The sequence below is a fragment of the Rhea americana genome, unplaced genomic scaffold (assembly GCF_003343005.1).
Source record: "Rhea americana isolate MKP2758 unplaced genomic scaffold, rheAme1 scaffold_11, whole genome shotgun sequence".
Lineage (NCBI taxonomy): Eukaryota > Metazoa > Chordata > Aves > Rheiformes > Rheidae > Rhea > Rhea americana.
Window position 1 is genome coordinate 8,315,255 of NW_028185150.1, and position 26,952 is coordinate 8,342,206.

At 36.8% G+C, this 26,952-nt stretch overlaps 1 protein-coding gene across 1 annotated transcript in view; it reads left to right on the forward strand.

The window, feature by feature from the left end:
* Positions 1–6,279: 6,279 nt before the first annotated feature.
* Positions 6,280–26,952, forward strand: part of LOC146601082 (uncharacterized) — a 50,405-nt gene continuing 29,732 nt past the window's right edge. The window contains exons 1-6 of the mRNA XM_085312308.1: positions 6,280–6,320; positions 10,466–10,549; positions 19,166–19,363; positions 21,546–21,650; positions 23,725–23,852; positions 25,990–26,070. Of these exons, the coding sequence (XP_085168434.1) occupies positions 6,311–6,320; positions 10,466–10,549; positions 19,166–19,363; positions 21,546–21,650; positions 23,725–23,852; positions 25,990–26,070 (606 nt within the window). The 5' untranslated portion in view covers positions 6,280–6,310. The remainder of the gene's footprint in view (positions 6,321–10,465; positions 10,550–19,165; positions 19,364–21,545; positions 21,651–23,724; positions 23,853–25,989; positions 26,071–26,952) is intronic.

Here is a 26,952-nt window from a genome sequence, read left to right on the forward strand (position 1 = left end):
TGCCATTAATAGTGATATTATCAGCAAGTTGCCAGGCTGTGCTGGATATCATCTGTTTAATTGTTCTGTGTGAAAATTGGATCACTCCTGCCCTCCTGACCTTCTCCRTGTCAATATGAGGGTCACATTCTTATTTCAGTGGTTTCCAATGTTGGCCAAAAGCTTTGTTTATACTCTTTTTCTGGGACTGTTTCCACTGCCTATTAATGAACATGGCTAATTACAATCCATTCACACTGAAAAGTTGGAAATATGTGTGCATCCTGGTGTTCCCAGCTGAGTCAAGTCCTGAAATAACCTAGAAAGGTAAGTTATGCAGACTCAGAGCTTCCTTATAAATTACTGGTGTTTTCTAAGTAATGAGAATAATACGGCAGCATTTGCTACAGGCCTATGCAGGCAGGAAACAGCATGTTAGAAGTACTTAGTAAGAAGTATTCAATGAGACATTCTTCCAGGTCAACTCTTTTTAATTTGCTTTCTCAAAGGTGGGACTATTGTGCTGYTTTATCATAGTTTTCCAACTTTATTTTATTTACTTGTTTTATTTATTTCATCTTTCAGGCRTGTGTTTCAGCCATTTTGCTACACTTCCTTTCAGGAGCTGTTTGCAATTTCTTTTTCTCCTTTCTCGTGGGCGGAGATGTTGACTCATAGTCTTCCTGCAACTGGAGTGAGTCATCGTCAGAGGGCTTTACTGCATAGTACTCTTACACTTAAAAATTGTAGTTTAACTGGAGGAAACCAAAGCATTTATTGCTAACTGTTTAACAGTAATTCCATCATTTGTTTTGCAAAGTTGTAATAATTTATCCTGAACTTCGGGGGCTAGGATTATTTATTAAAAAGTTGCAAAGAATGCTATAATATAAATAAGAGAGAAACTTTTTTTTTTTTTTTACTTTTACATACAAAACAACATACCGCAGATACTGCTAGTATTAATATTTCAATACAATAGTATAGTATACAATTGTTGCTGTGAGAAATGGAAAAGCATTCACTCAGAGTAAAAATAGAGCAAAGGAAAAAATAGCACCTTGGTAAATTGCCAAATTTGCCCTATCAATATTTCTCTTGAGGCTGGTGATAACAGCTCAAATAGGCAAATGGAGTTTCGCCAGACCATTCATCCTAAGGAGCACTGGTGTAAGCAAAATAACTCAGGAATTTCTTGGAGTTTGAAAGAAAGACAGGAGCTCTACATCTGTCTCCGAGGCCAATGCCTCCCCTGCCCTAGGAATGTGCTTCTGTGAATATTTTAGCAAGAGTGCCTTAAAGAGAACCTATGTTTGAKGGTGTCTGGGAATGGGCTGTTCCACCTACATTCAGCTGAGGAAGCCCATTGTACTAATCACCTTCAGATTACCCATAAGATAAATATTAAGTGAAAACTGATGCTAACACCTTGCATTGTTCTGAAATAACATTGTCTTACATTGGATGCACGAAGTCGGATAATAAAAAGAGACATAAAATAGAGCTCTGGCTATTTCCCACCAGGTCTGTCATCCGTCTGGAGCCAGCTGATACCAAGCCAGAACTAGTTGGAAGCCGCCTTTTTGGTCTTGCGCTGTGATTTTGTTCATCCTCACGAGCTTTTATAGACACCCCAGGAAACTGAGGAGAAAGGCTTTACTCCATTTCCTTAGATAGCAAGAGCCTGCAAGGCCACCAGCTRTACTCAGGTTTCAGGTAACAGATACAGAGATATGAATGAGACAGATGRTAACACCCGATGTCACCACTGTATGAGTTATAGCAGTACTAACAAAGGCAGTGCAAACCCAGTACTTCACCCACTAATGCATATTTAGCAAGGTACAAATTCCTGTTTGAGGAAGCACATCTCTGTTAGGTTGTTCAGAAAAAAAATCTTTTCTACGTACTGAAGTTTCTCAGATCGTCATCAGGAAGATCATCAAAGGAAGCTTTGACATTACAGCAGATTAAATTTCAGTTTTAGAAGAAACAACTAAAGTATCTGTTCAATTGCATCTAATCTATGTGATTCTAGATAGGTCCATATATAGTTGTGCGGTGATCATGAAAATATAAAACTTTACTATTTGCCTGAGTAGTACAGAGCTTCAAATCCAGAAATAAATAAAATAAAATAAAAAAAGTGTATGTGAGATAGGTAATCAAAACTGTGGCTTCTGTGTTAAAGAATTTGCTTTCATTGATGCATTATTTCTCATTTGGTTCACATTTCARCTGCTGGCCTCTGTCAATTTACAAATAGGGAAAAAATGGGGAAAGTAGGCAAAACACGCTTTTTGGACATTGATAGTATTTCAAATTTTTTTGTAAGTATTTTTGAGGACTATTTCTGGCTGGGATTCTAGCTGTATTTTAGCACTGCACAAAATATTCATTATTCATCTCTCTCATTCATGTTGGATTAGCTAATATTTTGTTAGTTCTTCATGAAATACTGAATTGGCGTTGATCCTCTGGCAAGAGGAATTCTATACTTTAATCAAACATATACCTTCTATCCATAACATAGCTCTCTAATACTTACTATTCACATAGCTATAGTAAATACCTTTCTGTAGCCCAAGAGATTTCTAGAAGTGTAAAGGGATCTTCTGAGTAGCATTGTAAACCGCAGTTGGCTATTCAGAAAACACAAAATGTTAGTACACTGTCCCAAATGTAATGAAAGAAATATTATCGCATGCTGTAGTTAGAGCAGTTTAGCTCTGTGTGAAGTGACGACATCTCAGCATCACCTGTGGATCTAGAAGTCCCATTCTGTTTAAACAAACTGGATCACTGTTGTTGATTTCAGTGGTTTCAGTGGATCCAGGAATTCGTCTTAGGGGTGCAGATTGAGAAATGTTTCCAGAAGCTTTCTTGACTCGTCAGACTGCCTTCCAGGCAGAAGCCTGGACTCTGCTGTGGTTGTGTGCCAAAGTAATTTATACAAAACAAATCTGAGCCTTCTAGGAAGCTTCTAGGAAAAAGTTGGAAGCCCTGGTTACACAAATCCTCTTCTAAACTACAGTAGATTAAAACAAACCTATGTGATGCTCATTATGCTCATGTACTCCATCCGTAGGTCTTTTCTCTTTCCTCATTTTGTTTTGATGAAAGTGGTACTTCACTGAGGAAGGTACAACTCAGTGCGTCTTGCAGTGGGAAGAACTGAGTAACAAATGGATGAGACAAGGAAGGGTGKGAGTATGAGTCTTTATTGGCCTAAATTGAGTACTTACAATGCTTATCAGAGGGGCACAMACAAATGGCATTTTAAACAACAGAACAATAAACAATTGCCGTGAAAAGCTTAGAGCCTACAAGGAGAAAAACCTGTTTTTATGGACCAAAAAAAAAAGGTAACCTGCTGGCCTGCCATAACTTGTAGCCAGGCAACGTCTTCCCCTGAGCCCAGGAGGATGGGTGAATAATGCACCACACCTCCCCACCTAAAAAATCACGCTGTTGTAACCTCAGAGAAATTAAAGACAACACTAACTAGCAAAAAGTTAATGAGCAGATGAACTGCCTATGAAGTTGTAATATGTAAGTTAAATTTGGCAATCTAGGATTTTAAAGCTTACTTAGCATTACCATAATAGTTTTATCTTCCAAGTTAGCTACTCTACTGTATTGCTRTTTCCATGTTCTCTTTTCTTCCTTTAAGGAAAATTAATATATAAAACATTTTCAAAGATCTTTTAAGCAAATTGTTCTGCTTTGATTGTTTCTCTGTGATGAAACAAGTGTCTCTAAGTGCATACTTTGATGATAACCATTCAGATTAAACTAATAAAACATATCTTACTCTCTAAACACAGCGAGGAACAAGTGTCACATGTTGAAGTTTCAGAATCACTTCAGTCAGGCTGAGACCTGTTTGGAGTGGCACAGCCCTGGCTTGGCTCCTGCTACCATTAGAGAAACAGGAATGACATGATCAGTGAATAATAGTGAGTTATGCTCTGCTTATTGTCTACATTCAGGGCGTGATAAGAGCAGTCAGAGAAGGCTGAGAAAACTAGACATTCAATTTTCTCTGGAAATACATGATCCTAGCTGTTACCATTATTAACAGGGGACTGTCAATGTTAGGAAATGTTATCTTGGATGATATTATTTCACTGAGCAATTGGCCTGTCAAAATTAGTTCTGTGCAGAGGAGACAGAACTATCTTCACAATTAGTCAGTGACTGCAAAACTGTTTATCTTCTACAGAATATTAAAATAGTTTAATCTCAGACAAAAATGTAGATCTCTGTAGGGCTTTCCTTCAGACCTTCACAGAAAAAGGGTATAGATACAAAACAAACAAACAAACAAACAAACAAAAACTAAACAGATATATTCTATATGAAGATGTACTTTTTCAGGCCTCTGCAATTTTGTTTTTTCCTCAATATAAATGTAAGACCTTTGTTGACCTTCAACAAAAGAATTTGAATCAGTGATATTTCTTCCAAACTTCTACATTCAGATGTTGAAAGGCAATTGCTTGTTGAGTTTGCAGCTAAGAAAATAGAATTCCTGTTTTTATATTTCAGCCTTGTTCTAGAGTGGATTACTTCATGGCTATTGCTGCTTGGAGAAAAGTACTCCACAGAGAACAATGGATCACAGCATAGCTCAGTCATAGSTATTCATGAAAAACTTTAAAAGACTTTGGCTTGTTTCTGTCTGGAAGAGAAGACACTTCGAGGCATGTTTGCGTTTGCTGCAATTTGTTCCACTGTAAGTGCCCAAAGGTACATAACTCAGAGCTTCATTTACATCTGAGTTTCCTCAGAGGGGGAAAGGTGCAGAGGTGATATTTCATAGGTGGCCCAATTCTAAACTAAACCAACCTCCTCAGATTATTTATCCCTGGAGCTGCAGCTAAGTTTTTCAAAGAATCATAGCAATTGGCAATATACATAGAGGAAGGAGAGATTCCCAACCCTCAACGTTTATTTTCTCAGAATTATATACAAAATATTATTATCAATAACATAATATCATAGGCAGAATGAAATAYGGAGTCCCAAGATGTGGTGGTTTTAAAAAGAAAGACCTATGTTGTAATTGATTATTAATGACATTTTCTGAAGGGTGATTTAAATGTAAAGAAGGTTTGCAGATACTCTTTCCTCACATAATATGAGGAAGAATATATGAGTCAGAAAGGAATACTGAAAGGAGAGGTTTTAAGATATATATGGCACTGTCTGTCTGTTTTATTATTTTTSCTTAGTAGCTAGTACAGTCAGGAGCTAGTTCAGGACTGGGACTATTATTCACTCCCAAAATGATTAAGTGAAACAAAAAATATAACAAAGAAAGTTGTAAAATGGACCTGTAAAATGATGGTGAAACTGCTTGTGGAGTTAGTGATACCAAACCCCTCACTTTTGGGCCACCTCCTAAAGGCAAGCCCCTATTTTTAATTCTTTTTGACCTAAAGGTGAAGTCTAGAACAAGAGCAGCAAAAGAGAAATCCCRAGCTGAAAGAGAAATCCCGAGCTGCTGGTTCCACCCAGGGAAGCTGGATCACATCAGCTTGGGAACAATTTATCCTATATTTGCTTTTGCAGCTGCTGACTAAGACTTGCTTCTCCCTAGTTCCTTCTACTGGGTTGCTCACATCAATATAGGAACATATCATAGGGCAAATAGCTGGGTTATCACAAGAGAACACAGTTCAAAACAAACTGCCAACTTCTTTAGCTGAAACTAATCTCAACATAAGGCTACTCGACAAATATATTTTTACCTTCATAAAGCAGAGAGGAGAGAGGACATTTGTGCAAAGCAATCCRCCAAAACAGGGCAGACTATATTCTAATAGAATACTGGTTTCACATCTGGAAGCATTTAATAAGCCTGCTTATGTGAAATTAGGGCTGAAATTGTATGAAACACTCCTTAGATCTTTACCAATTTCATCAGTACTTGAAATGTTGCAAGAGTTTCAGATATCACATTCTGTCTTCTGTAATAAGGAAATGCGGACATTTGTAAATGTTTTAATGAAACACTTGTAATCTTGTGTTTGTGCTTTCAGGTATATAGCATATGCCTGTTTTCTTTTCTAACTAAATTTCAGTTAATTGAGTTTCATCTAATAAGATTTAGTTTCCTAACAAAGCAGCCGCAGGAAACAGTAGAAGAAGAAACCTGATCCTTATCTCCCAATTTGCTTTCTACAGGTATCTTGTTGCCTAGCAAAGTTCTTGCATATTTAAAGATAAATATTTATATACATAGCGTAGGAGGCTGACAGAAAATAGCAGGCTTTAGTTCTCCTCTCTGTGGAAAACAYTGTCCCTGAGAAACAGACCAATTGCAATGGATGAAGGTAACTTTCTAGTACATAATATATATTTTAAAAAGCCTGAAGTGTTTGTTTATGTTAAGTTATAGAAYGCTGTTATTGAGAGTGGAAGGATGAAGCAAATACTGTGTTGACAGTCTGAGTTTGGGAAAGATAATAATCTGTTTTAAGCTTCTTAGCTATAAATAAAACTCAAAGAAAAGAGATCTCACTGATATAAAAGACATACGAAAAAAGCTAAATTGCACAAGCAGCAAAAATATGGAATATATATTGTGTCCACACGTGGGTGAGTTTTGAATACACCTAATAATTTTTCAAATGCTTTCTTTGCTAACCTAGGGATATGTGCATTCTAATTCTAGTGACTACTTGGGAAGTTTCTTCATGTCTTCATAAAAATTCGGTATGGTGACATAACTGAAATTCTCCTAAGTAAAGCCACTCCTCGATTTACAAGTATTTTGTGAATTTTTAGAAAAACTGGATTGCATTTCCATAGCTCAGCAAGTCACTGAGTTTTACTTCAGCCATAGCAAGTGATTATATTGCAAAGTTTATTTACTGTGTCTCACTTTAGGCATGTCATTTCAAGAAATACATGAAGCATGTTAGAGAGTAAACAGAAAATGGAATGATCTTAAGGCTGGTGAATGTACCTTCTGGTGAAAGACTGAAAAGTGGGTTTGTTAGTCTAATAATGTAAAAACCTTTAARCCCTTGCTCAAAAGAGTTTATTCTGAAGTCTTCAGAAAACAGTAACTTGATTGTAGAACAAGAAGCAATGAGCTTAAATTTGAGGGAAAAGTATTTCAGTTGGACATTAAGTAAAAAACTMCACACTAACTAAGAGGAGCTTTAATAGGAGACTAGAAAAATATCTGATAAAAAAATGTTTTAGGTATAGATAGTCATGCTTTGTTTTCTGTAATGCATCTTGTTAGGAATATTTTCCTGTAAACTTAGATCATCGCTCAAATTTTCCTGTTCCTGCTGCTTATTTCTTACCTGAAATTTTAATTCCATGTTTGACTAAAGAAATCATTTGCGGACAAATACTTTTACCAGAGGAATGTGTCTCAAAGAAGAGAACATAAAGCARCAACAGAATAGGAAAAAAATGCCCATCGCCAATTTTTAATAAAAGTTTCTCCTGCTAAAATTTCCTTTCTTTTTTTTTTAGAATGTATGTTATTGGWTTTTATTGTACAGGGATCACATTTATCCTAAATGTGACATGTTAAAATTCACATTAAATACCACTTGTGCTTTTGAAATCATTTTTACAGAACACAGTGTTACAAGATACTGGTCTAAGTGTTTAACATGATTAGTGCCTTTGGGCCTTCAGTTTTTTTGATACACATCCTCTATGGCTATATTTCAAGTCACTAAGGTATTTCAAGTGAGACCTGAAGAATGAAGGTGTCCAGAGTCAGTAGCCAGTAATTTTTCAGTTTGGGGCTTTTATTGTAAACGGATTTAGGGGAATACATAAGTAGAAGGCCAGATTCTGTGAGTGCTTTTTAGGGGTGTGTAACTGAAGAATATATGTATGGCTTTGCAAACCTATAATAACAGCAAGACTGCCTTGCCCTACCTTTAAGGAGCAGGCTGCTGAACACCTGGCTGAAGAAGGAGAAAGAAAATTTGTGGCTCTTTCTGTGCAACTGGCAGGTCTGGTCCATCAGTCATGAGGGAACAGTCTGCTCTGACCTTATGCTAGTGAATACGTTCGAACCCTTCCTACTGATATTAGTATAATTATTTTTTTTCTCAGGTATCAAATATACTTCTCAAGCATTATGCTTACAAGTTAAATACTTCACTAGAGATTTAAAAAGAAAGATTGTCATGGCTGATTTAGAGGTGAATAGTGCTCTGTTAGTGAGACATTGCACTCTGAATTCTTAGGAAGCTAACTAATAAATGGGCTAAGTCTGAGAACACAGAAACATGAATTCTAACCAATAAAAATAAAATAGATAAGGCTACAGATGAACCTACAAAAGATTATCAGTTTCCAAGGAAATCTAAGATTAGATTCTCATCTTTGCTTCAGTAACTGCTGCTTGTAGGCTGAAATACGTTCCTTCACTTTGATTCCCAGGAGGAAAATATCCATAACTGCCAAAAGACAACAAGAAAAAAAAAAGAAAAGAAAAGAAAAACTGTTATCTGTGACACAATTTGTCATGGATAACAAGCTGTAGTATTAACTGCTGAAGCCAAAGTTTTGTTCCAAATCAACTTTTTAGGTGCCTACTTGTATATATCCTCGTCCTATGACAATGTATTTTTATAGGATAATTGAATGATTTTAGTTTTAAAAGGACAAGTCAATTGAGTTATTTGTGTGCCCCTTTCTGACACAATAACCTGGAAGTTAAGACTAACAAGTTAAGCAACCCTACTGATTGTCAACTCTGTTAGGCAATGGCATTGGGCAAGCCTGTTGCTTAAGGCAGTGTAATCTGAGAATGATAGGGAAAGAAATGTGGTTTGACCAGAGAGAGTAAGTAGAAAAAGGTGAGGGTTTTCTGCAAAACATTTTGCATAATGTATTTTTGTCTGGATTAATGTGAGGAGCCGTTTGTGACAATACAAACAAATTTATACATGTAAAATTATCATCAGAAATTTATTGTTAAATTACTCTYAAGAGGTGAGGTAGGGTTATAAGAGACACCCTTCTCTGAAAATGAAATCCTACTGACATACAAATCCTCAGCTTAACAATACCAAGGCTGAGTTCATTACATAAGGAATGACTTGCATATAATTATACTATAACTGCAGGCATATACGCTATAACTGCAGGCATGAATATCACAGAACAACCTGCTGTTWCTCTTGTGCAATGCTCAATTTGAAGCAAGGTCCAGACTAGTGTGCATGACCATCCAATCCGTAAGTAGTAGGATACCACACCTCATAAATCACAAACTTCAGCAAATTTCTGCTGTGACTAGGTTTTAAAAAATGCTTTGAATGCTAAAAGGCACTTTGCAGTTTTGCCATTTTGATGAAAATCACAATGTTTTGTGCTTTAATATACAATAAGTATAGTGTTAAATTATACCAACAAGAAATAGATGCAAAGGTATTAATGGTTTAAGTCTTCTTTTTTCTGGAATAGCCTTTAAATGCCAGTTTATTGCATAGAGAAATTAATCTGGAGGGTGTTTATTGCATTGATATATCAAGATGTATGACTATTTAGATCTGTGCATTATCAGTTTAAATACTGAATTTGCAGAATCAAGGAAAGAATCACATAATCTTGTCAGCGCTTTACAGCATCCTTTCTCWGGTGTCAGGAGCAGTTCACTGTAGCTGTGCCTTGTGTTCCAGCAGTTCCCAGTCACGTAGCACACTTGCATGAATTACAGTTTGAATTAATTGCATATTTGATGATTTGCAAGAACCCCATTAGGTGCTGGTTTAATTGTTTGTGAAAATAACCTGAAGTCAAGGAAAGCTCCATCTGACTCTCCAGCCTTAGGGCTGTTTTAGCTGTTAGTCTTCAGCATATATGACACTTAGCATCAAAATTAAAATATTAATAAATAATAGATATTAACATGTATTACCCCCTGTGTAAAGGGCCTCTGGAGGAGCAACCAGTGAAATAACTCTCAGTCACTAATGCCTAATAATTTCTAYAGTACTTTATCTGAAAGATATTAAGTGAATTAATACCATAGCTGGCAGTACTACATGTAAAGTGTTCTATGCTCTGGACTAAACACTGAGGCAATATATTAAATGTGGTCCAAGAATATAAAAGCTGTGTTTGATAYTGTAACATTGATTTTTTCTTGACCTTGCAGAGCATGATTACGCTCTGTCAGAATCAAATGACCGATTTTAATCTCTCTAAGTGGAGCTTTTCTTTTCAAAGTACTGTAGAGTTTACTTTATTCTTTTTATTATAGCATGTGATAAGTAGGAGAACATGATGATCCTTCTGAAATACTGCTAGATCCATCTATTTGTACTATGCATATTAGCTGCATGTATTTTCATTAAAAAAAAATCCAGTAACAACTGGAATAAGAATGACTTTTTCAGAACATGCAGTTTGGTGAGGTTTTCTTGCTGTTTCATTTTTTTGGGGRGGTTGTTTATTTTTTGCTTTTGCTTAGTGCAATATTTCATTTCTGAAGAAAATATCCCCCTATCATCACAATCCTGGCTCTGGAAGAAGAGGAATTCTGTTTCTCCTGCTGCTAAAAGCCAAGGCAAAACAGGTGATGTTAGTCTCTTTTATTTGCAAACACTGGCACACAGCAAATGGTTGGAAATTATAAATATCTTGTATTTATAATCTCTATACAATGTATTTATAATCTCTATACAATTATATATAACATATATATAATATATATATAAAATATACGTATTTTTATATATATAATATAATTTATATAATTATAGAGATAAATATAAATAGTATACTATTATTGTAATAGAGGTTTGCCTTTTTCTTTTTTTTTTTAATAGCGTGTTTACTCTAATTGCAGGTATAGCACTTTGCTGAGGAGACATCTGTCTTAGGCCTGGTTGGAAACCTTTGACAAGCCACACAGATGGAACTACGTCTTGGCTTGGGGTCTCTTGTCCCAGACTGAAGCTAGTGTGACTAAACACGTTTGTGATTTTTTCRACATTACTGATCCAGTCTAGCTTTTTATAAAGCTAACTTGTTCTGTTTAGTTGTAAGTCCAAGGGTCCAACCTCACCCATTTCCCTTTTATATTTCAATCTGTGTGGGAGAGGGAAAGTGCATTTGGAAAAGCAGAACATAGCTTGGCCATACTAACTGCTAATTTCAGATATGACCCTACAGCGCGCACAGAAATTTGTGATAGACCAAGTATCTGTGAGGTTGAAAGACTCAGGAGGTAACTTATCACTGTCTTASCATGCAGCGCTTTAGCTTGTATTACAGTAGCCCTCGGCCCACTTGGTTCAGTGTGCTAGCACAATCCTCACACGTTATGGGCAGACCATTGCGTGTTAGCAGTCACAGAGCCACTTAAGTGGAAAATTACGGTGCTGGATGAAATAGGATCCGCTGCAGTGACTAAGTCTGTATTCCCAAATGCTCTAATTGCTGCAACCTAGGCRGGTCCTGAAATAGTTTTGGAGCAAAAACATGAATATACCTGCCAACTATGCAAACATTGGTAATAACGTTGCTGCAGCCTTACAACCGTAAATAATACACCTGACCTCACCTTCTCCTGATGTTAGTTTGAGACCTAACAATTAAGTGATTTCAGCTGCAGAGAAGTGATTGATCTGTTAGGAATCAGATTAGCTTAAAGAGGAAGATGCATCCCTGTTGAAGAGTCATGCTACAGTTTCTGGCACAGAGAAATTTCCATGGGGCTTTTCCCTTTTGGAACTACGTAAAGTCAAACCTGAATACATGCTACTAAAGAAATAACAGTTCTTACTTGCATTGCTTCTTTTTGTCTCTTCCAAAGCTGAAAGAGGGAGCAAAGGGTTTTCTCTAGGTCTGGAGCTGAGACCCTGTCCAGAAGAAGTAATCAATTCAAAATACTCTGCTTTATGTTTAGTACATTTCAGAATTAAGTAGTAATGCCCATAAACTTAACAAGGTCAACTGCATTAAAATGTCAGAAATGAAATGCCAAGAGAGAACTGAGTTAATTCAGCTCCTGCTGAAGTCAGCGAAAATTGAATTTATTTAGGATACTGACTGCTAAACTTGAAATTCTTTAGGAAATATAAGTAAAAATACTCAATGATCCAAAATCAGACACAAAAGAAAATTTTTTTGCTATTTTTTTGCTTGTGAGTTTCCCTCCATTAAGATTCGATCACATGAGGTTGTTGGAGCTGTGATCCTTGTTATTCTGATTACTTCTGGTAGCTGATCTGCAATGAAATAAGGAATCAAAAATATGAAAGTAGAACGGAAGCTTCTGACAAATAGTCCATGGAAATTTTCCAGGGAGAATGCCACCTTTTCAAAATCAAAATTTTTCATGAGATTACCAGGGGACTATAGATGAAAGAGCCTTCAATATAGGCCTAGAATAAAATTCATACTGGCGCCAGAGATATATCCATTCAAAAATGTCTAGTACTCAAATAGTTAAGGCAAGCATGCTATGTTCTTGCTCCACTGAATGTAAGAAACTTGAATACAGTGAATTAGCACACACCTAGAGCTTCATGGCATCCCTTTCTGCACTACAGAGAACTAGATGGTTTAAAAGTTTCCATGCTGTGCTGCTCAGGCAGTCTGGCACGAGCCCTTAGCTGGTTTCCTGGAGCACCCGTGGCACAGGACTGTCTATGAATTAGCCTGAAGCACAACTCAATAATGCAAGACATTGATAAGCCTGAGGCATGTTCTCATGGCTGCTCCTCAGATGTTTCCTGTGGGCAGCCCTGCCAGCTTGCCAGCGCGTTGCGATTGCTTGTGATCCTTAAAAATACAAAAAGATAAACTTTGTTTGCAACCACATGAGGCCTACCTGGGTGCATCTTGCCTGGAATTACAGCTTCTCATATCTCAAGGAAATTGCAGAACTCCCCAGCTCTATACACGTTATCTAGCCCATGCCTCCATGCTTTCATAGCAAAGCTGCTTTCAGTGGTGAAGTTGGCAGGCAGCACTTCTGAGCGTGTGGCTCCCATTTCACAAGGCCTAATTCTGAGAAATCCCTGCAGCCATTGAGATCCTCAGCAAAATGCTATTTTGAGCAGCCCGGCTCTGGTATACTTACATTAGACGTGGTAGCCTCCTTCTACCTCTTTTCTGATAAACTTGCAGGCAAATGCAGATGGATTTCCATCCACTTCTATTCTTCTTTAACTCTAAATATAGGACACAGTTCAACAAGCAATGGAAATAGCTTCCCCTCAGAGAATGAGTTTTTGTCACAGATATTTTTTTTCAGGTTAGAAAGGAAAGAACTTCCTGGTATGAAAATGCATTCAGAAGTGTTTAAATTGGTAGTGATGATGATTTTTTTTTCAAAAATAGCAGCTTTATTTAAAGATGATGCTAATATGGACAAATAAAATCATATTAATTATTCTATCTGGACTTTTTGACCAGTCTATACTAAATTATTCATTTTGATATTTATTGTACAGGGGTAAAAAAGGAACTTCRTAAAATAACTAGCTTTAATAGAAATTAGCCTTTTCTAGAAATGTATTATTTTACTTACAGAACCCTTTTTGCTCCCTCAGACCATAGCTGCAAGTGATCAGATTCAGTCTGAGCAAATAAATTCCTATTTAGGTTAGGATAGGGAGTGGACTGATAACATTCCCATTAAAGTAAATGAAGGCTTGACGTCACTTCTAATGCCAGCACAACTGAGCTATTCCACTGGCTTTACTGACTGCAAAACCTAGCCTTTTCTCCATCTCACAAAAGTAATTGGTTGGCAGAAGTGGTACAAAACATATAGATCTTCTCTTCAGAATACCAGTCATTGCTACATTTAAAATTTTGGTCTTATAATAAAAGAAAATAAATTTAATGTGCACATACATGCCTTTCCCAAGATGTATTTTGGGACAAGAAAAGGATTGCAATTTTGTGTTTCATTTGGACCAATGGCTATGTTATGAGATGTTCTACAGAACACACTTTTGTATGTTAAACCTCTATGTTTTCTTTCATGGCTGAATGTTATTGCATTTTTGCTATTGGCAAAAAAAAAGTTGAATACTATTAGTACAAAATTAAAGTTCTGTAGCAAAAACCTTCTGATGCCTGGAATTCTGTGTGAAAAATTATGTTCTTTTACTGTTTCTAACAATCAAACTGTGCTAATTTGTCATGAAGTTGCCTTTTCCTCTGGTGGAATATTCCAGTAATTGCAATACAAAAATTTATACCTTTTAGCTGAATTTCTATTAAGAAGGCAAAACTTAAGAAATATTTCATTTTTGCAAAGAAAGCAAATGCCAGATCATTTGCCTTTTCTCTGAGATCCTCTGAAAAATTCCCTTTATATAACAATATGCAACATCTGCTTCTTCTTTTTTTCTTATCTGCTATGAGGAAGAAGGAAATTAAGAGTGTAGTGCAGTAAAGTTTTTCTGCTTTACTTTGTTTTATTCGCTTAAAAATGCACGTTAAAATATGCAATATTTTTACTTCACAAGGAAAATGTTTCCTTAAAAATGCAATATAATGGTAATAGTAATAACATTAACAACAACAACAACAATAATAATATAACATAATGATATGCTGGCATACATTGATGTCTTAATTTTTTCTAAAGAATAACTTCTCTAGTAGCAGGAAGCAAAAAATAAAAGCTATGATGCTGGAATTTCAGCCCCAGGAATGAGGGATCCTCTTCCATCTGTTTTCCTATTTTAAACAGTACCATGTATTCCAAGCAGCACTTATATTCCTGTCCTTCTTTCAAAATTGCCAGCCTCTCCTACATAAAGAAAATAACCTCCTCTCATGGAGCAGTTTATGTTGGTGCAATGCATAAGAAAGAATTTACTCTAGAAAATAAAAGTATCTAAACAGAGAAATACGTGGCATGTGATAAAGCTGCAAGACAGACCTCAGAACATATGCTTTATTACCCCTGGACACAGAGTGCTACATTTTATTGCAGCTGGCATGAAACAGCACAGAAGTACTATGTGATAGGGAAACAGCTGTTTTCAGCAGCAGCTACATCTGGAGCACATTGTGAATTCTTAAGCAGCTCTTCCTCCACRCAAAATATCAATGAGGAATGACTTAACTATAAAATGAGCATGCAAAGACTGACTGCTCTATTTTAAATTATGACTTTTAATTAAAAAGAAAAAAAAATGCTTCCCAGGCACCAGTTTTGAATATATAACAAAGTTTCATCTAGACCAAACAGATTCCTCAGCATAGCCCACAGTTCAGATCCCTGAACCACCACAGCTGGGGATGTAGCCACAGAGGGTTGTTGCTCCCTTTCCTTGCTGTGATAACTGCTTATGCCCTGATAATTTTCATAAAGGATAACCGATCTCCTCTCATGCCAAATTTAGCCTCCCAGATGTGCTCACATCYGTGTAAAACAGAAGCATGAAGCATGCCAACTTCAGACACAGTCTTGCAGAGTAACTGTGAGTGGCCCTATCTCCAGGACAACATTAAAGACTGATGCTTCATAGGGAATTAGTTTGGTTTTCTCATTGCAGAGATACAGCTAGCATAGCTCCTGTCTCATCCCTTGAGCATAAATCCTTATAACAGATGAAATGGAATAACTCTCCCTATTTCTTTCGTTTTGTAAGAACATGGTTAGTTCTCTGAAATTTTTCTTGTTCCTGTTAATGAAACCTCATCACTTTCAAACAGCAGCCATAAATGCCCTGTCTGTTTACTAAAAAGTTAATTGACGAACATTTCCTTACCTTCCTAAAGCTGTTTATTCTTTTGCTCTGGTTGGGTTTACAAGCCTGGCCCAAAGAAGCTTTATTAGGCCTCACCGATGTATGGGAGGTTGGCAGGCTTTAATGCTCTCCTGCTYTCTTGGGGAAGAATTTTGCCACCTGGTACCATCCAAAGAAACTTAACCTCTTGCTCAAGATTTCTCTGTTATCTGAGGACTGGAGGAAGCAAGCTAACTTTTAAGAAGTTTCCACAATTTATTGATTTAGAGGCTTAAAAGCTTTATTCTTGCAGAAGACAAATTGTAGACACTACAAGACACTACAAGAAAAACTGAATTAGCAGATGGATAGATAGATAAAGGAAACCARTATGTACAGCTATAAATATTAACTTGTACCTTTTTCAACCATCATTTTTTTTTTTGTTTGTTTGTTTGTTTGTTTTTTTGTTTTTTTTTATGAAACAGGAAAAGATAAGTAATCCTTTTCTGTAAATGCATATATTTACATGCATTTTGTTTTCCAGGCAGCCTCTACAAGCTTCATCTTTACTTTTCAGTGAGAGAATTATTAATGTGAGGACCTTTTACCTTCCTCATTAAGCGGTTAGCAGTTGCATGTACACACAGGACAACCAGCTAATACTCAGGGGAAAGAGTGACAAAATAATGATGCATGCTACCTTTCCCTGGAGGATATATAGGAAGTTCCTGCAGTGACAGTGGAACTCTAAATGAAAATTGAAGCTTTTATCTAAAATTATTACCCCCTGCAAAGTTCCAAAATACTCTTAGAAATGGAAACAATACTATCAGGGACCCAATTTAAAGAAAAAATAAAGTGTTGAGATTCACTGTTGGGAGTGAAGATGAAATGAAAATTAACCTTTTAAATAGAAAACAAATCTATTCAGGTTGCACATCAAGGAATCATTTTTCCTCCATTTCTAAAATTATAGGCTTCTCTTTTTGTATCTTAAATAATGACAGGTAGAAATAAATAACATCTCAGGGAAGGAAAGGATACCAAAACCTATCTCGTAAAATAAGCTAATCCCCCCSGCTTCCAAAATCCCCAGGTTAGTCATGCTATTATCTAAAATATTGTATAGAAAAAACTAGAGGTTAAGTAAAGCTCCAGATTACTTCTAGAGTCAGTATTTTATTACATGTACCCTTACTATATAGATGAATAAGGTATTTTCTCCTTGTTCTTTGCAAGTATTCACTATTAAACCTCCTACTCCACAAGACAGAACATGGATATTTCTTTGCAGAAGTCTTTGATGGAATTCCCTACAATTTTTTTTCCTCTTACAAAGGGTAGGTGGAGGGAAACCTCATTGTCACTAACTCTGTATATTTTTATATTTAGATTAGAAGCTGAAGATCTTTCCATTTACCAGAGAAGGCACAGATCTCACCATGCTGATCTTACTGCAGCCTAAAAGAAATGTGCCAGGTCCCACCTTGAACTATGAGAGTGCTTTCATTCAGACCAAGTTCTGATCATCAGATAAACTTTGCTTTAAATTACTTACACTAAACTGCAGACTGGTTAGCCTARCCATGAAGCAAAGTAGACTGTTAGTCTCAGTCAAAACTGGTAGTAACGTGACTGCAAGAATGAGAGCTTATCAAAGTTTATTATGTTTTGTTCTTTCCTTCTAAATCATGGTTATTTAGGATACAGAAGTGAAACTGATGATAGATTAAGTTATTTTATAGCTTAACTCTTTTTATTAAAAAGGAATATGAAAAAGCCACCTTGTTTTGTATCTTAACCACAATAGGAATCAAACAGGTGACGGCTTTCTCTTTACAGACACAAGCCTCTTACTGGTAAATGCTCTATTCAAAAGCTGTTTTCATCTTTATTCTTACCTTAAAACTTATTTACAAGTATTTCGCTAGTGCTTCCATCTGTCTCTTCCCACAGTGTTTCTGCTGCTTTTATCTCTCACTTGTGCCCAGTACTGTTAAACAGTATTGTATTTGTTTTTAACCTTCATGAAACCCTCCTACTCAGATAGCTTAGCTAAGCTTACTGTCACTATAGCTATCACTATAGCTTACCTAAGTCTGTGCTCTGGATAGAGCTCTTATGCTTCAGCTTTTTTATTGCACAGACAAGTTTAAATGCTTATTATATTCATTATAAGCAAAAAAAAAATTTTATCTTTCCAGCTTCAGTAGTAATTCATCCAGCTGCCAGCCTAATATCACCTACATTTCAGGTTGCTCGGAAGCTACTATCCGTACGCAAATGTTCATATATTGTCTGCTCAACAAGTGTTGCTGAGAAAATTGATTGAGAAAACAAAAAATGTTCCAGACTGTGGTAATGGTAGGAGAGGAAGAGTGGTGAAACCAAGCTGACCCTTGTTACAGTGTAATTATTTTTAGTACATCTATTACATGGAAACTCTATACCGTTATAATGAGTTTTTGGCAGCCGAAAATATTCTCTAGCAGAATACAGCAAAGACTGTCCCCTTTTCATTATTAATGGAAACCTTCCCTTATGATTCTCTAGAAGTGTGAGGATAATTAAGGAGAAAAAACAGCTGTAGGACAAGAGATTCACTGCTGAACTGAGCATGTCTAGGGGAGGTGATGAAATCCTGTAATTGTGCCTTGAGTGACTAAAGTTTTTCTCTAGGAATTTTGGCCTACAGCGATAAACTGTGATCATGTCTCAGAAAGGTCTTCACTTCTACCATTTGCTCATAAAGAAAAAAAAGTAGAGATTACAGAAAAGAGAGACAGAAGAGGAAAATAAATATTTACTCATTAAAAATCAAATTAAGGGCCTACTGTTCAGGCCTGAGGTGAATCTGAATTTAAGCTGCAATTTCTGCGTAGGATGGAGAGCTGCAGTCATTAGAGGATACACCGAGGCATGAGGGTTAGCTGTGAGATAGCAACCTGAAAAGTGCTTGCAAGACAGTGGGTGATATTTTAACAACTGCTCTGATGTGCTATATTGCAGTGGGATGTGGTTGCCCCTAATAGATTCCACTGTGGAAAGAAAAGTATCTAGGTAAGTAAGAAAATAATTCGGTTCCTTGAGAGTTTATCTATGGGAAATGAAGTTAGCAGTACTTTAAAGAGCAGATTAGGAAAAAAACAGAGTATTGCCAGCTGCACCCTGATCTTCGCAATGAGTGTTATGGACCGTAGTCCATTCTGCCCCAGAATAAGATCAAGTGAAGATCATTTATCCTTAGAAAGCATAATCCTTCCCCAAGTAGATCAGCGTAAAAACTGATGGAACAGTTTCTTTATGGCAATAATATACTTTTGCCAGACATAACCAGTCTCCTACACTCTTCAGCTAAAAAACTGCCCAAACTTCTCGGGTTCAACGCACTTCAGGATGTATTCCACTTGTGCTGCATCCTTGGGTTTATTCAAGTAGGAACAGTCCTAGTATTTTATTACCAACAATCACTTTATTTTTTTTTCCAGAAGCATGGGTGCAGACAGTTATACCTTCAATCTCTYAAGTCTCTGAAGACGCAGTAAGGAATGATGTTGAACCTAAATCACAGACTACCATTCACACATCTGTTCCTCTACCAGGCAGTGTTGTTGATTCAGATGAGATACAGAAACATCCCTCCTGTGTGATTAAAAGTGTTACGACTGAAGAGGAACCTGATCAGGGTAAGCTGCCACTTTGAGCTTCAGATATTCAGCATGATACTATGCTTGTTTTCCACAAAAAGGCAGATTGGTAGCCCAGTAYTGCATTGTAGCAAATTATGCAGCAGAACTGCATAAATGTTATAGTCTATATCTCATCATCAGCACTGRATAGCCTGAATATGGATGAATATGAATATGGATGAAATGGGAAAGTGCTTGCCCTAATTCAGCAWATGGATAGTAGAATGGTCCTCCTGCACAAGAAATGCATATCAGCCTTATGCCCATTAAAACCAAAGCCAGTAGGAGAACAGAAATAAACTTATAWGTTCTATATCTTAAATTCTATTTTTAAAAAAGRTATTTTTTACCAGAAATTAACCAACGTCAAGAAAAAAATGAGGTTTGTTTTGAGTGACTAAAAGTTATGCTCTGATTCTAGTTGTGTAGTGGAAAAGGAGAACTTTGATCAGGCTCGCAGCTCAGAAGGTATTAAGCTGCCAGGTGCTGTGATTTGAACACCTTTATAAGCCAATCTTACTGGTAAAACTGAAAAAGAAAAGGAAGTGTTATTAGAAATATCTAGTACCTGCCATTCCATAGTTTTATGTGTATTACCCTACAAGTGTAGTGTGAAAACTTAATATTGAGTRTTTCTGGGGGTAAGATCCTCTATATAAGATGCTCAACTAAGGTAAAATGGATAGACTGATTTTTATTCTTCGTGAGTTAATCTACACCATGGAAATTTCAGGTGTCCTTCTTCTCCATGGATTACTACAAACTGAAAGGGAACTGTGCACTAATTTCACCAGATGCTATAGCAAGCTCCAGCTATACAGTATATATTTTTTCCTAATAGGAAACAATATCTGTATGTCTGTTTTCCTTTAAGGGTTGCAAGATAAATCTTTTCCTAGATAGGAAGATTGAACCTGTAGTATCAGCTTGTAAGTGCTAATAATCTAGTGGCTAGTTCTATCTAATTTACCAAAAGCAGAATAATGTGTAGTGGAGGGCTTTTTCCAGAAAACCTGTGTTTTCAGAAAGTCTCCAACTCAATGGAAAAAGCCAAATATGAATCAAATAAATGTAGTTCCAAGCACTGAAATATCAAAGTCCTTTGAGAAGCAGTTATTGTCTATATAAATTAACATGCATCCTTAACTGATATAATTGTCAGAAAAAAAAATCTAATATATTTATATATAATATATGTATGAATGTGCTATAATTAAGCAAATAATAAATTCAAGAGGAATAACAACTTGAACTAAGAGCACTCTTCTCCACATGTATTTATCCAGTTATGTATTTTGTAAATCATCAGAACTATGTTTTGGACAACAAGATACTTATGGTTATATGCCAATAGGACCTGCTGAKTCTATCTAATAGCTAGGTAGACTAGATTTATAACTAGTACATTTTACTGAAATATCCAATAAAATCAATGTGATGAGACCAATATTTGGCTGTAGAAAATCATTGCACTGTAAAAATAAATGAATATTTCTTCAGGATCTCACTAAAATGGCCCTAGATCAAGACTTCCCCAGTGGCCAAAACTTCTTTCTTTCTCATCATTGTTTGGACCTATTCAGAGAGTTAGAGGGCTCCTTTAGGTGCAGTTCCACTTTCATACCAGGATACTTGGAAAAAGTGCTTGTATTGAGTGTTTTGGTTTACATATCTCCTAGCAGAAGTGTTCCATGCATGCAGAGTGCTCTCTAAGAAAATTGAGTCAGATGTATCTCCTCTAAGAATCTGATTTCCCCACTCAGAAACTTAATTTCAGAGGCAAAACTGAAAACAGACTAGATTTTCCTGTGCGCAGCAGAACAACTGATATTAGTTGCAAATGGTCAAAAGCTCACCAAAGTTGCTAGGCATAATAAATGGTCGCAACCAGTAATATCATGAGAAACAAATTTGATTTCAGTATGTCTCTATTTTCAGGATCCAGTAGAACCATTCAAGTCTCAGATACACCTTTGTTCTGCTTATAGCTCTCCCAGTGATGTCCTAATCTCCTCCTGTTTTGCTATCATTTTTACTCATATAATACCTTGTAGGGTCCAACAGAATTGGTGTACAATTATATATTATCACATTTTAATCCAGTAGTTTAAAGAATTAAGAGAATTCAGAAAATTACAGTGATTTTCACTTGCTTTAAGGACCTGCATTTTGTTAACAGATGAGCAGAGAGACTCTTGGCTGCACAAACTTGGATTCAGCACAAACAAGTGGTCRTTTCTGAATTCCTTGATTGGGTGGAGTGAGAAGAAAGCTATAGAGAAAGGTACAGTGGTAAGAGTAGAAACTAAATATTCTTGTTTTGTTGACACTTGGTACATTACATAGATGGGGAGGCTTTTTTCCCTGTGTGAGCTGAAATTTCTGAGTGAAGTTGAGGCTTGGATTTGCACAAGTCACCATTCTAAATGATCAGCTCAATCTCTTTTGACCATATACATCTTGTAGTTGTTAATTATGATAGTTAATTAATTATGATACTTAGAATAATTTTGTGCTTCTGCAAGAAGTGACCTGGTCTTAAGACCAGTTAAGGATATCTGATCTGCAAAAATGTAATGAAATGTTTTTTATGAAAAAAAGACAGTAATAAAAATTTAATAAAGGCAGTAGCTACAACACTCTGAATGGAGTCTTCCAAAACCACTTGCAAAAGGTAGTTGTAAAGGAAGCTTTAAAGTGCCAATTTTAATAATCATAAAAAACAATTTTCCTAAGAGGATGCATCTTTATGCATGATTTTTATCTACGTTTTTATTTGCAATTTTAGTGGCAAAAATAACTGTAAGTATTTAAAGTATAAATAGATATGGACAAGTAGTTGTCCTTCTGCCTATGTGCAATTGTATCACAAGTCATAGAAAAGTCATAGAATCATAGAATCAGTAAGGTTGAAAGGGACCTCTGGAGAGTCCAACCTCTCTCTTAGGGTCACTTAGACCATGGTAGACAGGGTTACACCCAGGTGGCCCTTGAAGATCTCCACAGAAGGAGACTCCACAACCTCTCTGGGCAACCTGGTCCAGTGCTCCGTCACTCTCACAGGGAAGAAATTCCCCCTCACGTTCAGGCGGAACTGCCTGTGGTTCAGTTTGTGCCCTTTGCCTCTTGTCCTGTCACACGGGACAACTGAAAAGAGTTTGTCCCCATCCCCTTGACACCCTCCCTTCAGGTACTTGTACACATTGATMAGATCCCCCCTCAGTCTTCTCTTCCCCAGGMTRAASAGGCCCAGCTCTCGCAGCCGTTCCTCATAGGGCAGGTGCTCCAGCCCTCTGATCATCTTTGTAGCCCTACGCTGGACTCTCTCCAGTAGCTCTTGAACTCTCTTGAACTGGGGAGCCCAGAACTGGACACAGGACTCGAGATGAGGCCTCCCGAGGGCTGAGGAGAGGGGCAGGATCACCTCCCTCCATCTGCTGGCAACACTGCTCCTAATGCACCCCAGGAGACCCTTGGCCTTCCTGGCCACAAGGGCACATTGCTGGCTCGTGGTCAACTTGTCATCCACCAGCACTCCCAGGTCCTTCTCTGCAGAGCTGCTCTCCAGAAGGTCAGCCCCCACAGCATGTACTGGTGCCTAGGGTTATTTTTCCCTAGGTGCAGGACTCTGCACTTGCCCTTGTTGAACCTCAGGAGGTTCCTCTCTGCCCATCTCTCCAGCCTGTTGAGGTCCCTGTCAATGGCAGCACAGCCCTCAGGTGTGTCAGCCACTCCTCCCAGCGTGGTATCATCAGCAAACTTGCTGAGGAGGCACTCTGTCCCCTCATCCAGGTCGTTGATGAAAAAGTATTGAGCCCTGGGGGACGCCACTAGCCACAGACCTCCAACTAGACTCCACGCCACTGATGATGACCCTCTGAGCTCTGCCTTCCAGCCAGTTCTCAATTCACCTCACCATCCACCCATCTAACCCACACTTCCTGAACTTATCTAGGAAGATGTTATGGGAGACAGTGCCAAAAGCCTAGCTGAAGTCAAGGTAGACAATGTCCACTGCTCTGCCCTCATCTACCGAGACAGTCCTTCTATCATAGAAGACTATATCAGATTGGTTAAGCAAGATATCTCCTTGGTGAAGCCATACTGACTACTCCCGATCACCTTCTTCTCCTTCATATGCTTGAGGATGACATTTCGAATGAGCTGTTCCATCACCCTTCCAAGTCAAAGCCATGTTGCTTGTCTGTCGCCCTGAATGTCAATCATCTCCTTTGTTATCAAACAAAAGTTTCAACACTGTACTTACTGTCTTGAAAAAAGTCATAAAATGTATATCTGGAGTATCTGTGCATTTTTATGCTTTATTTCGAGTTGTTAAAGGTGTTTTTGATATCCAGTAGAGCATTCAAACACATCTGGAATTTGTTCTGCTGACGACCAAAAAGTCACTGAGCTGGAGGAATGCTGGAGGAAAGAAGAACTGCCATATATTCCGTACCAATTAGCTAAATTATATATCACCAAGGTAAAAAAAAAAAAAGAAAGAAAGAAAGAAAAGAGTGAATGAATTATGTACAAAAGAATTACTCATTGATTGTACTTTCTCTTCTCATAGGTATACTAAGTGTGATTTCCCTAGTAGATTTTTTCATACAAATTTACTTTACCATCTTACTGCTTCTTCTGGATATTTGGAAGGCTGCTCTTAAATTTTGAGCATTAACATGGAAATAAAAACATTAAAATGTAAATGGTTAACTTAGTTAAGATCAGGTCTGAGGCTGCTTATTTGCGGGTTCCAGATATTTGTCTACATAGAAGGAAATCCCTTGTGACTAATAAAGAGAAAGCCCTCCTGTTTTCATATATTTCTCATCACAATCTTTGATTATTGGAAGTGGTTTTTGACTTGTAGTGTGAGGTTTTGTTGCAATTTCAGCAGTTTATGCAATAGCAATACCTAGCACAACTTGGTATTTTCTGCTTAACCATGAAAGCAACCTAAACTTCCTTTAAAGTTAATTTTTTAGTTCAATCATTCCCTGAGTTAATGAACTTCATAATTTTGTTTTATATCATGCAATATATATGTAGATATATTCCTGTTTAGTGGTTTTAATGTGCTACCTTTCAATTTCATTAAATATTCTTGTTCTCTTGTTCTTTTATTATGCAGCATAGAATTTCTATGGTGACTCCTCTGGTAGAGAGTACAGATTTCTGAGCTAAGAAGCAAGTTAAAATATCTGAAGTAATCTAATTAAGCCAGCTCAGAGCTCTGTGGGTGACAAGAATGATAAACCTACCTGAATATTTTCAGTCTCCCCCAACAAGAGTCTTTTGATATCTGTTAATATTTTAATTGTGTCTCTGTAAAWTTCCTCTGCTTTTGCAATATCATTTCTATTGAGGACAGTATATTTGGCAGAAATTGGACGGTATATTTGAACACCACTTTGCTTCTTCAACCACTTTTACATCTTTGAGCTGTGTCAGTGTCAGACTGTAGGGATTTTTCACTCTCAAATTAACAGTTTGCAGATACCCATAAGGATTTAATTTACCGTCACACAGCAATGTTACCCACCACAGCCATTTTAAAATCATGCATCAACCTCCACAAAAGTCTGAGATACTTTCTCTGTTGGTGTAATTTCATCTCAGCTATTCATTGTCAGCCGAATCTTTATCATATTAAGCCTGAACAAAGACCTGAAACCAAGTAAGCCTCTGAGAGGCTCCATACTTTTAATAACTTGCACATAATCATGTTCATTATTGCTGTTGTTCATCCCATAGTGTCTGCTAGTCTCATTTGAAATGCAACAAGTATCAGTTTTGTGTAATTTGACATTGCACCTAACAGACGAGGAAGTCAAAAGGAAAATGGACTGCAGGAACTGGGATGAAAGATAGTGGAATTTCCCTTTTGCACCTATTATGAACAGGATTAGGAACAAAATGGATAAATCTGAGTCACTAAGTCTCCTGATGCAATTTTAAGCTTAAATGACTCATTTTCAGAGGGAAATAAAGGTCACTTTACCAATCATTTATGTATACATCGTTTTTTATTGGTCATGAGAAATGCCTTGGTGAACCTTAAAGTCAGTTTTGAAGTTTTTCGAGTTATTTATAATGGTACAAATAAATAAATAAATGTGAAGTCTGTAGTAACTAGAATGCTGTCTTCACCTCTGTTCAATCTCTCTCTTCCTTTTTTTTTTTTTTTTTTTACTTTTTTCCCAGCAATAAGTCTCACAACGCTGTCTGTTTCCCAAGAACTTTAGAATGATTGTAATGGTTCTCTCTTCTGTACTTAATTCAGATAACTACTGTAACTCAAAAGATATAAAGGTACAATCCTATGACCAGAAAAGAAAATCCAGGTCAAGCCAATAAGTATACAGATTTATATTCAATAATATAAAATAAGTTTTAATTGCTGAAACCTGAAGGTTTTGGACTGAAATCCTGTTGGTTGTTTGTCTGCTTTCAAGATCAAATTCTTCAGTGTACTGAATTACAAATTACAAATTACATATTACAAATATAATTTGTCATTAACATTTTGAGAAATATATTACAATGATTGTTTGATGGTGCATTAAAATTGAAGTTAGTTGCCAGTGTTCTAAGTTGATCATTTTCTTCATCTTCAGATTGTAGAAGACATGCAGCAAATGAAAATCAAACACGTGAAAACAATCAAAGAGCTAGATAACATAAGGAAAGAAAACCAGGTAATTCTACTGAAGCATTAGCATCATTTTCAGATTATACCATTAGCCAAAAGAACTCTGAAGGATAAAATTCACTTCATTTATATATATATCTGCTTTCAGCTACCCATTCAAAGTCTCCAGAAATATTATCAAGTTGTCTGAATGTATCTGACTTGCAGTTTCATGAAATCTGGCCTTTTGTCATCTGTGACTACAGTCCTTGACTTCCTCTATTTCCTTTCACTTTTCTCAGTATTAAAGGTGGGATCAGACTCATAGAATTGGTAAGGTTGGAAGGGACCTCTGGAGACCATCTAGTCCAACCCTCAAATGAGTGGCCTGTACTGGGATTGAACCCATGACCTTGGTGTTACTAGCACCACGCTCTAACCAGCTGTGCTAAGCCAGATGGTCACAGGTATTTTCTAAACTCCATTGTCACAAAACTTTCCTATTAAATGTCATGATCCCCTAGTGACTGATATTATGGCTAAAATATTCACAGTTACATCAAAGGTTATTCTTAAGATGTAGACTATGCCTCTTAGGAACAAACTTAATGTAAAAGGCTGTGCCAAGCTATACTAGTCTCTTCATTGTCAAAGTGGAGAGCACTAGAAAGTTTTAGGGCTTTTTAATCTGTGGTATATTCTTCTCTACCTTGCATGTGGAGTCCTTTCCTCTTCCATCTTGAGGAAGTAAATCCACTGTTTGATTAACCTGGCTTGCAATGGTTACTGTGAGATTAATGAAGTTAATGAACCTAACTAAGATAATGAAGAAACCACATCTGACAGCCTAGTATTATATAAATAGAAAAATATGGTCATTTCTCAAATACAGACAAGATGCTTGCCTCCCGTCCAAAACTGCAGGCTGGCTGACGCTAAAAGTGATGTC